Source organism: Sprattus sprattus, assembly GCF_963457725.1.
Source record: "Sprattus sprattus genome assembly, chromosome: 11".
Lineage (NCBI taxonomy): Eukaryota > Metazoa > Chordata > Actinopteri > Clupeiformes > Clupeidae > Sprattus > Sprattus sprattus.
The window spans coordinates 5,209,050-5,221,344 of NC_137909.1; the positions used below are offsets into that span (position 1 = coordinate 5,209,050).

General features: G+C 39.1%; 3 protein-coding genes across 6 annotated transcripts in view; 1 reads left to right on the plus strand and 2 right to left on the minus strand.

The window, feature by feature from the left end:
- Window positions 1–120: 120 nt before the first annotated feature.
- bxdc2 (brix domain containing 2) lies at window positions 121–4,235 on the minus strand (the record flags this gene model as incomplete). Its single annotated transcript, XM_080848096.1, has 10 exons — window positions 121–623; window positions 2,395–2,523; window positions 2,658–2,759; window positions 2,844–2,894; window positions 2,988–3,061; window positions 3,164–3,213; window positions 3,315–3,385; window positions 3,474–3,517; window positions 3,605–3,716; window positions 4,083–4,235. The coding sequence occupies 10 exons, from the start codon at window positions 4,233–4,235 to the stop codon at window positions 369–371; spliced, it is 1,041 nt and encodes a 346-aa protein (XP_080704222.1). The 3' UTR covers window positions 121–368.
- Window positions 4,236–4,491: 256 nt separating this feature from the next.
- Window positions 4,492–7,496, minus strand: rad1 (RAD1 homolog (S. pombe)). Of its 2 annotated transcripts, XM_080848110.1 has the most exons (6): window positions 7,439–7,496; window positions 6,923–7,134; window positions 6,644–6,752; window positions 5,518–5,776; window positions 4,903–5,001; window positions 4,492–4,815 (listed from the first exon to the last, which is right to left on the minus strand). In XM_080848110.1, the coding sequence occupies exons 2-6, from the start codon at window positions 7,115–7,117 to the stop codon at window positions 4,638–4,640; spliced, it is 840 nt and encodes a 279-aa protein (XP_080704236.1). In that variant the 5' UTR covers window positions 7,118–7,134; window positions 7,439–7,496; the 3' UTR covers window positions 4,492–4,637. The 2 variants fall into 2 exon arrangements, with proteins under 2 accessions (XP_080704236.1, XP_080704235.1); XM_080848109.1 differs by lacking the exon at window positions 7,439–7,496 and having other exon boundaries at window positions 6,923–7,433.
- Window positions 7,497–12,046: 4,550 nt separating this feature from the next.
- The window catches only part of sema4d (sema domain, immunoglobulin domain (Ig), transmembrane domain (TM) and short cytoplasmic domain, (semaphorin) 4D), a gene marked incomplete at its 3' end in the record, with an annotated part of 44,564 nt that continues 44,315 nt past the window's right edge, over window positions 12,047–12,295 (plus strand). For all 3 annotated transcript variants that reach the window (XM_080847933.1, XM_080847932.1, XM_080847931.1), the window contains exon 1: window positions 12,047–12,154. The remainder of the gene's footprint in view (window positions 12,155–12,295) is intronic.

The window sequence follows — 12,295 nt, forward strand, 5'->3', positions numbered from 1 at the left end:
GCTCAGATATGACGTCATTCTAGTATTGGGATTACTTAAAGGCACAGTACATGAACGACGTGTTCTATCCTCCTTCCTTCTTCAGATATTACATCCAACTAAACCGATTTGTTTGTCAAAAGTTTCATTTATTGAAAAACATAAGACTGCAAGTATGTTGATGAAAATGTCTTAACAGCATAAATCCATATAATAAAAGGAGACTTTTAAACTTGTTGGGATACTCTCCATGGGATACACATGGTACACGGAACAATCTACATGACATTTCAGATCATTCTCTCTTGCAAAAGGTTCTTGAACACGTCCATTATCTATAACACCTGAATATGCAGGATATCACTCTTTTTTATATTTTTAACAGCACTTTATCGTAGACCCTTGCGCTTTAGTCTGGTCTTCCTTCTCAGTTCTGTGAGTCTGCTTCTCTTCAGCACCTTAGGCGGGGGCGCCTCATGCTCAATCTCCACAGGTTTCTCCACCCCAGGGGTGTCAAAGACATCATCCGTCACATCGTTCTTCAGCACCTCCTTTGTCTCATTTCTCTTGGCCTTCTGAACCTCCCGCACGAGCTGGCGCTCCCGTTGCTTAGCAGCCACTGCCAAGCGGATCATCCGCCGGTTCTGAATGCAAAAGAAGGGGACAGGATAAACAATAGTAAGCATGTTTACCTCACATGCACTACACAGATTGTGTAGCTAAAACCTGCACTGTACTGTTCCAATGATGGCACTTCCAGTATGGATACTGTTAATTAAAAATGTCTGTTCAGTGTGCTCAGTGTTGTGTTCAGGAAGGGTTTTATGTGTTAACCAAATTGAAGGTCCACAATTAAAAAGGTAGGATTTTGTGGCATCTAGTAGCTGTCTCTAATATCAGTGTTTTTGGTTTGTCCACTCTGGGCCACTGTAGACACATGGCAGCACAAGATAGAGGATCATTCTAAGCTAAGAAAATAGATTATACACCAGGGATTAAAAACGAAATATTTTTCATTTCGTTTCGTTCTGACCAGAAACGTTATTTTTCTGTTCCGTTCCAGTGTTCCTATGCTTCTCTTCATATTAATAACCGGTTAGAACCTTATAAAAGAACGGTTAATAACGTTCTTTTCAAAAATGTCATGGGGGGGGGGGGGGGGGGGTGTGTGCTTACTGTTTGTCATAATGCGGGGGGGGGGGGGGGGGGGTGCGTGCGTGCTTAATGTTTGTCATTATTCGGGTGCGTGCGTGTAGCCTATAGGTTAAATGCAATGCGCCCGTTCCAACGTCAATAATGGAACAACATTATATCACCTTGCAGTTCAATTTTATTTGTTTCCGTACAAAAGGTTCCTCCTTTTCGACAGTCAGCAACATGAAATCAGGCTGCAGGACCATTTAAACGCAAACATGGCCATGTCTTTCGAACTGAAGTCCGTTCAAAAAAAGGAAAGCAAGAAAATGCAGCAGCTTAAACCCATGGCTATTCAAAACAAAATGACAACAAACTCAGCCGGTCACATTTAGGCCTACATTCAAATTCGGAGAGCATCTCCAACAAAACCTTCTCCATTACGCACAAAATAAACACAACTCATGTCCATAGCTAGAGGCCTATTAACTCGAGAGCTAGCCTATTTGAAATGAACAACAGATAGCTTACATACCAAATTGCTTATTCAGTTTAAGGAAAAGTATGTCCTCCAAAACATTCTCCTTCAGATTGCTGCGCAAAGGAGACAGGACATATTTGAGAGACGAAAAGGCACGCTCTACACTGACCTTGGTAACGGGCACAGGCAGCACACTCATGGCAAGTTTGGATGGACCTGTTAGGCTACTCGCTAGTGTCAACAGTAGTTTCACTTCAGCCAGGCGGTCTGGGTAACATTTAGCGGGCAGGTAGCCAAGCCCATCACTTCCGGAATAAAACTTTATTTCAAGATTTATTTTAACAGTAATTTTATTTCCACCATATTTCAAGAAAGGTTATTTGGAACGAAAAATAACGTTATTAACCGGTTATTTAAAATTGAAAATATTGTTTTCACTCCGGAACAGCTGAAATTGTTTTTGTTCCCGTTTTCGATTACGTTCCTCACAAAATTTCGTTCTTTACCGGTTTTCGTTTTCGTTCTTCGAACCGTTTCTAATCCCTGTTATACACTAATGAAAACATAATTAGAATACTATATTCTATTTCTACTGATTGATCACATAAAATCTTTCATAATGCACTTTTAAGCATTACAACTTAATCATCTCCCATGTCTCAATGCATTCAATGTAATTTCTAATATCAATTCAGTTTGCAACCAAATTTCGAGCTCCTAATTAAAACATTTGCCCCTTAAGGGCTTCTTTAAAAAGGGAGTTATTTTTGAGAGTGCACTGTAACAAAATAAAGACCTACCATGTTTGGTGACGTGAAATGTGGGTTTTCATGTAGCGTAGGCCCACCAAAACTTCCTTGAAAGATTTTAATGAGATTCAACACAAAGCGGGGTCCAATTTCAACCAGTGATGCATCCTCTTCAATGATCTACCAGTGGGTCAAACAACAGTCTTCGGTCAAACAACTGTTCATTGTACTTTGTAAGGTTCACTACAGAATAATAACACAAACCGAATTATAACATGTACGATTATCTGTGAAAAGATGCAGACATTACTGACCTGGTAATTCCTGAACCATATCCTGTTGTCCGCAATTGTAAATGTGAAGACGTGATCCACGAAGGGCTGGCTCTTTGGGTGATACTGAGGAGTTGCAAAAGTCTGCAAAAGGGGCATGTTTGTTAGCACTCTCTAATCAGCAATAAACTACAAAAATAAAATGTTTTACCTCACTAATAAACAAACCTGGATGAACAGCTCCTTCAACAGAGAGTAATGCGGCTCCGTGTCAAATTGCTATGGAGATCATGAAACGACAATGTGAGTGAGATATAGGAAGTAATACAAAGCAGCTCTATAACCTCGGATTCAGTCTGGTAGTACACTTACAGGGTCGAATGACAGCAGTGGTCTGGACCCTTTAAGGCAGTTACCGGTCATTTTGAGCTCCGCTAGTGTGTGCACTTTAGAAAAAATAATAAAAAATAAATAAAGAGTTATGGTGAGGCAAAACACATCATACTTTCTGTAAACCAAGCGAATACATCATGCTAAAAGACACCCACCATTTTGAACCAGAAATTTGGCAGAAGGTCCATGGGGCACATTAGAAATCCTGAAAGAAAATATAACATTTAAACGTACAGCATTATGGACCATAGATATATATGATACCACACAGATGTAGCTACATCATTTGTATGGTGGCAAACTCACCACATGTAGAGGTCCTGCTTTTTCTTTGCCTCAAAGAATATACACTTGTTACAGTTCTTAATTTCACACACCTTAAAGAAAGAAAAAAACATCAAGGTCTGTCAACTTGCAACCTACAACGAGAAACGGGAGGAATAGCCAAGTAAAAATGTGTCCAACCTCATTGACGACGAACAGCTTGTCCTTTCGGTCCATTTTTGTGTCTGAAATTATTGCAGACAGGGATTTAGTTCAAATACTTGTAATATAATTTAGCGTTAAACCCACACAACTGTACGTGGCTAACCTACCAGCTTTGGCATGAGGCATCATTGTCCTCAGATCCTGCATTAAGTGTCGAGTTCTGAAGTTGATACCCCTCGAAGAAAATATCAGAACGCGTTCTTTGTTCTTCCATTTTCCCTGCCAAATGGTAAAAACATGTTAGACAATGTGGAATTATATCTGGATTACAGATATAGTCGCCAACATGCTTAGACGCAAACTAACATTACAACTCTCCACCTTCTGTGACGGTACACATAAGTTCACTTTAAAGATGTAGCTAATTTGATGCTACCCATCACTCTCAAAATGCATACAGATAACAAAATATTTTTGAAAGTACTGACAGCCTATGAATAACCAGACACGTAACAGGACAGCAAACTTAGGAACAGTATAACGACGGGCCAATTATCATGTCACCAAAAAGGATAGTTACTAAACGTTAACTACCTAGCATTGTGTTTATGTAGAAGGCATGGCGAGCTGACAATCATATCTTACCATTGAAACCGGTGCTGGAATGTTGATTTCACTCGTTTGTGTCTGGCCTGTATTAACATTCTTTTCTGAGTTTTCATGTTCCTCAAATTTTACTTTTTTCGCTTTTTTACCACCGGGACCTTTTCCCCCACGTTTCCTCTTGAACGCCGACATCTTGCTTAACCTCGTTCTACGGCAAGAGGGTGGAAGTCATGGTGGAAGTTAACGGACGAAAGCAAGTAACTCAGGAAAAACAGCGCCCCCATGCACACGGGAGTTGACCTTCTCTGCTGTACATCGTATGAAAAGCAGTCTCGCAGGAGATGATTGTATTGTTTTTATTTTATTTTATTATCATTATCATTATCATTCAAATACATAGACTTAATACAAACATAAACCTTATACACAAACCTTATAAAGCCCCCTATACTTATTCACAGACCAAAGCAATGACAACATAATGAAATTAACGAACAGACTTGGAACACACAAAGTGTTCAAAAATGTCAAACTCAGAAATATTATGCAGCTGGGCATATGACTGTGTAATATGTAAAGAATAATTAACTATTATTATTCCTCATCAACTTCCTCATCTGGTGAACAGAAGTACTCCACAAAGCAGATCTGCCCATCATCATTGCGCACCAGGTATTGCAGTGACAGAAATCCACGGGAATCTGTGCGCACAGACACCTTGCAGGACAGAGCCAGTGCCTTTGTTGATGGCTTTAGTAAGGACATCTTATATCTGCAAAAAAGACAAGATATTCTTGTTGTTATTGAAGACAAACTAGAAAGATGTAACACCATAACATCACTCGGAGGACTAACTAACCTGTTGGTCTGTGTTGTGCTGCACTGGAAGAGCTCCATCATGTCCGAGTCCTTGGGGTAATCATAATGTGCATTTCCAGAGTTTCCAAATGTGGACAACCTACAGGAATGGAGACGAAGCACAGATGTTCAATCCAAAGGTATCTCTAGAGGCTCCTCTTTCAGATGACAAGGAGAAACTATGGGTACATGTGATCAAACACTGTTCATCTCCACTAGAAATGTCACATATTTGTCATGCCTGACGTGGGTAAGAGAGCAGTGTAATATAACGCAAACTAGCATCCATCTACCCTAACAAAGCCTGTCCATCTTACCACCACCTGGAGCCATAAGACAAGACCAGTATTTCAATACTGGTATTAGAGTGGAAACCCTCACTTGAGAAGATCTCAGCCACTGAGGATGGTAAACTTGTATTTACTAGCTGGTTCCACTTGGCAAGATACTGACAGTTTACTTGCAAGCTCAGTCATGAGTTTATCACTCCAGTTAGATGCTTAAAATATAATCCCTGCTCCTTAGTGACAACTACCGCAACCAATATGCAGCGGAACACTGAGGGCCCTAAGTGAATAAAAAAAAAATAGGGTACCAGACAAACAACTGGCATTACCTGAAAAATGGCTGACAAGGCGACATAGTGATTTGGAGGATCTCACTGGTCATGTCCAGTTCAGAGAAGGCCTCCCTCAGGCTATCTGACTGAAGGATGACCTTATTGGTGACATCTGTGCTGCAGAAGTCAAAGTCTATTGGTTCCTCTGGCTCCTGGGTGTTGATCTTGCACACGGTCACCACTCCGCCTTCTTCAAGGAAGAGTGTGAGGGGAAATCCATAGCCACTGTAGCACATGCGCAATGCTGTTGTGACTCCTTTATTAAGAGGAAAGACATTGACATACAGTAACTATATAATATTTGATTTTTCTATCACAACCCTCTAAATCATCATTGTTTGTAGATTTCTTTGCATCCTGCATCAAAGGGTATACAGTGGCTTAAGAAAGTATTTGAAATACATGCAGAATTTTGTTTTGTAGATAATTGAATATGAAATCATATTTGGTTTGTCATTATGGGTTAATAAGTGCAGCCTGATTCCAAAAAATACATTAAAGTTATTGTTCAAGGTTGAGTTTGCTATTCTGGCAAAATTATGATATTTGAGCTCAACAGCCAATCAAATTACTCCTCCCTTGGTCCTGAAGTAACATGATGATTGGCTGGAATTGTTTACAGAGCCAAATCTGTGTACGAACACAATAGTTTAAGCACACATACAGAACGGACAGCTAGGAGATACTAAGGAGCAATTTGCTGAATTTGACCAAAAGTGTTTTGGATTAGAGTCATGGACCGCACCTTTACAAGAGTTGCAAAATGGTAATTGTTTAGATACTTCCCCAAGCTATTACAGCCACTTCATTATTCAAAAAGTGTTCCATTTAAAGGTGTGGTCCTTGATGTTGGCGAAAGATTATTCACAGTTAAACTCAGCAGCCAACACCACAAAAAGTGTAAGGTACATATTATCTATAGACCACACCTTAAGGGTCCTATAATACAATTTATCAAACCCTTCCCCTGCCCTATCTAGTCAGGCATATTTAAGTACACACCACACACACACACACACACCAAATATCAAAGCATCTAGTGCGTAACCACATTAACAACATAAAGAAATATGTACCTTCACCACAAAAACATGAACAATCTACATACTGGTGAAATATCTACCTGGTACAGTGCTTCCTCCAAAGATTGTGAGGCAATCGAGGAGGACTGTAAGATTAATTTGAAATCCCACAGAATCTTCTTTCATGACAAACTCCTGAAAGATTTCCGCCTGAATTGCAATCACAACACATTAAGCTCAGTTGAGACTCCATCATGACTGTTAAGTGTTAAATAAGGTCAATATCTAAAATATTCCATGGGGACTAGCCGTGATGCTGTTGTGACACACACAATCGCTTTTAAAACTGGATGTGAAACATAAAAATGAAACAAGCAAACCTGTATAAAGGCATTTGCTTGCAGACACTTGGAGTCCTCTACAGTCACTTTCAATCCATTCCGCGTGGCGTTAAAAATTGCGTGGTCTTTAAAAGTAATGGCTTTTAGGATGTTGGAAAGATTTCTGACATTATCCAGAGTCGCAACAAGGACATACTGCTCATCCCCTGGTTGAGACTCAGTAGACAGTGGCATGTTTGGACACTGTTCACCTGAAACACACATTAGATTACATCAGTATTGTATACTGTTATTTTGTACAGACCAATCTATAATAGTAATCTACATTGCTTACACAGATTGTAAGGATACAACTTCGACAAACTAACATGGTTTTCAACTCAGTAAACTTCAGACAGCTAGTGACCTATCTAGCTGACTAGCTAACGTTAACATTTTTAGCCCGTTATACACTGACAGCTAACTAGCGTTATAAACAAATAGCTATCCGCATACATTAGTTAGCGTAGGTTGCTTAAATGACTTATTGAGCAAACTTCTAATCAGGACATTTACATGAAAACAGAATATGGAGCGTTAAAAGTCATCAAAATAATTTTCAAGGGCCGCGCCATCTCACTAGTAGCGTGTAGCCAGCGACAATAACGAAAATGTCAATATGACCAAATAAAAGTCAAAATAAAAGTCCAAACTGATTTCGTTTTAAAAGATCGCCTACTGATGAACTGCATCTGTGTTGCTGCGAAAACAATTGTGCATCCTTGATACGGGGGTGAAATCCGTATAACAAGTACTTATATGTATGTATTGATGCCTGATTCACCTTGGTGGTCAACAAAGTTTTTTCCCTTCTGTATCTTTCAGCATTGCTTGTTTGGTCTTTTTGTGAATGACATTACATGTAATCTAGCATATAGATAGGCTACTGCAACCTTCCCTGTCTTGCTAACTGATAAGATATGCAAAAGTTACAACTTACTCTTTGTTCCAGCTCTCATGGGTATATAAATATTGTTTGTGTATGCTTTCATTTTTTTTTGTATATGCTTTCATCATTGGTGTAGTGGTCCCTGGAGAAGTGGGTATAGGCTACTCTTAATTTTTTGAAGCAGCCCATACAGCACAGTATAAACGCCCTGTTTTGAGAAGTGGGTATACTCAATTCTGACAGAAAAATAAGTGGGTATACTCCGTATACATGCGTATACCCTGGACTACACCACTGCTTTCTATATGTACAGTACATGTGTATTATAAATAGGGAACACAATAATGACACAATAAAGGTCTTGGAAAAAATCCCCTCTGGTAGGAGACTGCTATCCATTAAGACCAAAACCTAACGGTTTCTTTCCAGCAGCAGTCTCATCAACAATGCCCACAAACTTCTGTTTTAGCCCACGGACCGCTAGTCAGTGCATCATATCGACACAACCTTGCACTGTTGCACATTTCCAATATTCTCCTTTTACATTCATATTGATACTTACTTAACTTAATACATTTCTATTCAGACTTTTATTTATTATACTATTTTATATTGTTTCTTTTGTGGGAAGAAATGCAACCACGCAATCAAGACACGAATCTTGTATGTGGAAACCTACTAGGCAATAATCCTATTAATGATTCAGATTCTGAATCACTTTTCAGTAGGTACATGGCATGTTCATTGCCTTCCCCTTTGTCTTCTAACATAGAGGCAAAGGTTCCCAAGTCAAAGAGTGTTTGCTTCTGTTTAATACCACTTGTATCCCAAGCTCAGTTGTATCCTAAAATACGTAATGTTTTTTAAAGGAAATTTTGTTTTGTATAATTTGTTCACCAGCCACCACTGTTGTAAATAAATATTACACACATCTATTTCTGTATGTTTGTGTGTGTGTGGGTGTTAACAATATTAATTGCATAATACATACTTTAAATAGGTCACATGATTAGGAAAGTTCAACCCACAACTCGGTTCTGCCTATTCATATTAAACAGTCTATATGTTCAATTTCTTCAGTAAGTATACTCACAAGCAGCATAAATAAACGGTTTTGTTTTTTTAATCGGCTATGAGGCTCTTAGTGTAAAATGCAACCTTCTGGATCTATAATACATTTTATCGAGAAATTAATGACAATAAACAATCAAAAAACGAAATGTTGTGTACCTAACAGGAATTTCATTCCATGGTTATTTGCCAGATGCGTCAGCTAAAATTACAATTCGCAAATGCCATGTGCAGTGTATTTATCTAAAGTAGGCTAGTTGGCAGCACAACAGACGTGTGAAACGTTTACACATTTGTCAAACCGGATTTGCAGACAACATTTTGAAACGTACTTTTATTTTGACGCTTTCGTCCTTATTGGCTCCATGGAACTCATATCACAGTGACTTCTTCGGCATTCATTGTCCTATCGGAAAACCTCACTGAGTACTACTGCCACTTAATGTGCTGGAGTGTGAAAAGAAACCGGCTACTGGCCTAGTAGCTGCAAAGTCGTCTGTGGTAGCCGCAAATCACATCCCTGTAATGTCTCTGCTGCAAATTAGTCACTAACGGGACGGTCTGTTAAGTGTGAACTTTGTAGTTTTTGTTATATAAAAACCTACAGTGAAAATAGTAAGCAACATTCTTGTGAATTCTATGCATGTTGATTATTCTGCATTGTTTCAAGTGCACTAAACAGAGAAACAAGTCTTAAAAGGCATATTGAGGAATTCTGTTTGCCTGATCAGAGGAATGGTATGTTTTTCACATTCAGCCACCAAAGCTACAGAGTTCACCAAAATCATATTATTTAGGCTACACGAATATTGAAATGCATTTCCATTCCAATGGCAAGGTCATTCACTCCTCACTACTGCTATTTTGAAGAATGTTTGACGTTCTCTCTAGCTCTGTCAAACAGTCATTGAAGCTTTGCAGATAATGACATTGCAATGGAATGAAATCAGAATGTGAACAGAAAGTGTCAATCAATCATCAATTTATTTGTATGTATTCAAGTCATGTGCATTATGGAGCAACATTCTTTTAGTCAGGCTAACCATCTATCTCAACTGCACTTCTTCTGCTCAAAGTTATTATACCATGCAAGGTCATACTGCAAAGATGTTTCATATTATCAAACTGTTGCAGTTCAGTGTGAAAGGGCCCAGAAAGGGTGTACCGGTGAAATGTGTCTACAGACATTGCCTACTGTAGTGTGCACACCAGCAACCAGGAATTTACATTCTGCATGGATACTCAGACAGTGCCACTAAATTTAGCTTGACAAAATAACTTTGAGAGGTGGGGGACAGGAGAAATGGATACAGAGAAAGGGGGAGAGAGCAAGAAAGAGAGAGAGATAGAGCGAGAGCGAGAATAACAGAGATCACACTGACAAATGAACTGATCAGACTTGGAATCACCCAGGAAGAGGATCAATTCACATGTGTTGAATCAGCTACACATGAGCATGCCAGCAATGGTGACGGTTCTAAAGAGCATTTCAGAGTCACCTGTTTTCTTTTACCAACACATGTCATGACTGATTAAAGCTGCCGCATTTTATGCTCATTTTAAACACAGGACTTTGAGAGCCCTGACCACTGTAAATTCATTAGAAATAAATGTGGAACAGGTTCAATGTATGTGTGGACATAAGAGTTGTAAACTAGTGTGAAGAGTTTAGATCAATGGAATGCACAGACAAAATCTGTAAAATCTTAGGCTACAGACTAGGCATACAAAACACACATTTTTACAACACAGAGGGCAGGGTAATGAACATGTAATCAAATTTGGGTGTGTTTGCAATATCTTGAACTCTACAATCCAAAGCATTCAGGACTCTACACAAGCTGTGGCTGCCACTGCTCAAAGCTGTGATTGTTTTTAGCAACCACTTGAAGGAGTCTGTTCTGTTGGCCTCCCCCACCCACCATATATAAGATAAGACAAGGGCTAGTTTGTTCTCCGTAACCATGGGTTTAATACACTCCTAGCCTACATAGTCAAATATTGCATAACCTCTGACCTTACTAAATGTGAGCCTTTTCAGCATTGTGTGCAGTTTTGTAGAAAAGATAGAATACACGTGAAGTTTCAGTTTTGCTCCTTAATCACTCCAGATTCATTCCAGACACTTTTTCAACTCCTCCCCTCCAGCAGGCGCTACAGAACCTTGGATACCAAAACCACCAGACACAGGAGCAGTTTCCTCATGCCATCACCCTTATGAAACAGCTGACCAGTATTATCTGCCATGTCATAGGTGCTCTTGTGTATTCAGATAATTATTACACCCTGCTTCACATTTAAAAATACGTACAAATACTCATCATACATTTAATTCCCATATGTGATGCACATTATTGCAGTTTGTAGTACCACCCACACTTCATGTATATTGTTAAAATATATATATATATATAGGCTAATCTGAGTAATGCATATATATTGTGTATTGTCTGCAAAAATTATGAAGGTCAACATGTACTGTATATTGTCTGTGTGAGATTCATCAACGTCCGGAACCACAGTCCTTATGTTAAAATACCTGACCAATAAATCTAATGATATCGTTAGGAAAGTTTAGTTTCAAAGTGGTTGAACGCAGGCTATGCAACTGAAAGAAATATATGCTTAATATCTTACAATTATCAGAGACATTGAGAGCATGCAATAGTTGTATCTGTTTAAATTTGAATTTCGATTTTTTTTTTTTCGTTCATGGGGTGGTATCACTCCTCACATCTAGGCCTATTTGTAGACTTATCTATTTTATGCTTTAATTTAGACTTGAGGTCAATTTAGGCGATAGCTGTAACAAAATCGAAATAACGTGGGCTAAAAGGCTACGCAAAATACGTAAAATTGGAATATTTAATTTTGCAACATAGTCTACTAAACAAACAACCCAAGAGAAATCACATTTTAGGCTACGTGGGTGATTGTTAAAATAGTATAATTCAAGAATGAAGGAAATCTAGGCTACTGTCTTCAACCACAATACAGCGAACATTTAACACAGAAAACTACAATGCTATAGATTAAACATCTGTTGGTTAGTGGTTTGTCAAACCTCCCGAGCTCTACCTTGCGTATTAGCGTTCCTCCCACCCCTCCTCCCCATCTCCATCGATATCGTAGGCGAGAAGGGATTTTTGAATCCGAGCAACAGTGCAGCAGCCGCCATGCTGGGAGAGACAAACTTGTCACGCTTTTGCACCAGCTCCTCTGTGCCCTTTCAGTGTTTGTAAGGACGTAAAGGAAAGTGCTTGCATTTCCAGGTAAGAAAACTTTCTGATAGTTGTCATTCATTGCGAGATGTGATACCTTGCCGCACTCTGTTCACTAGTCTTGAAACTTTAGCCATACAAGCTCTTGCAGCAACAGTCCGACTAGTTCTGGCTTGCAGTCATGGTTTTCTC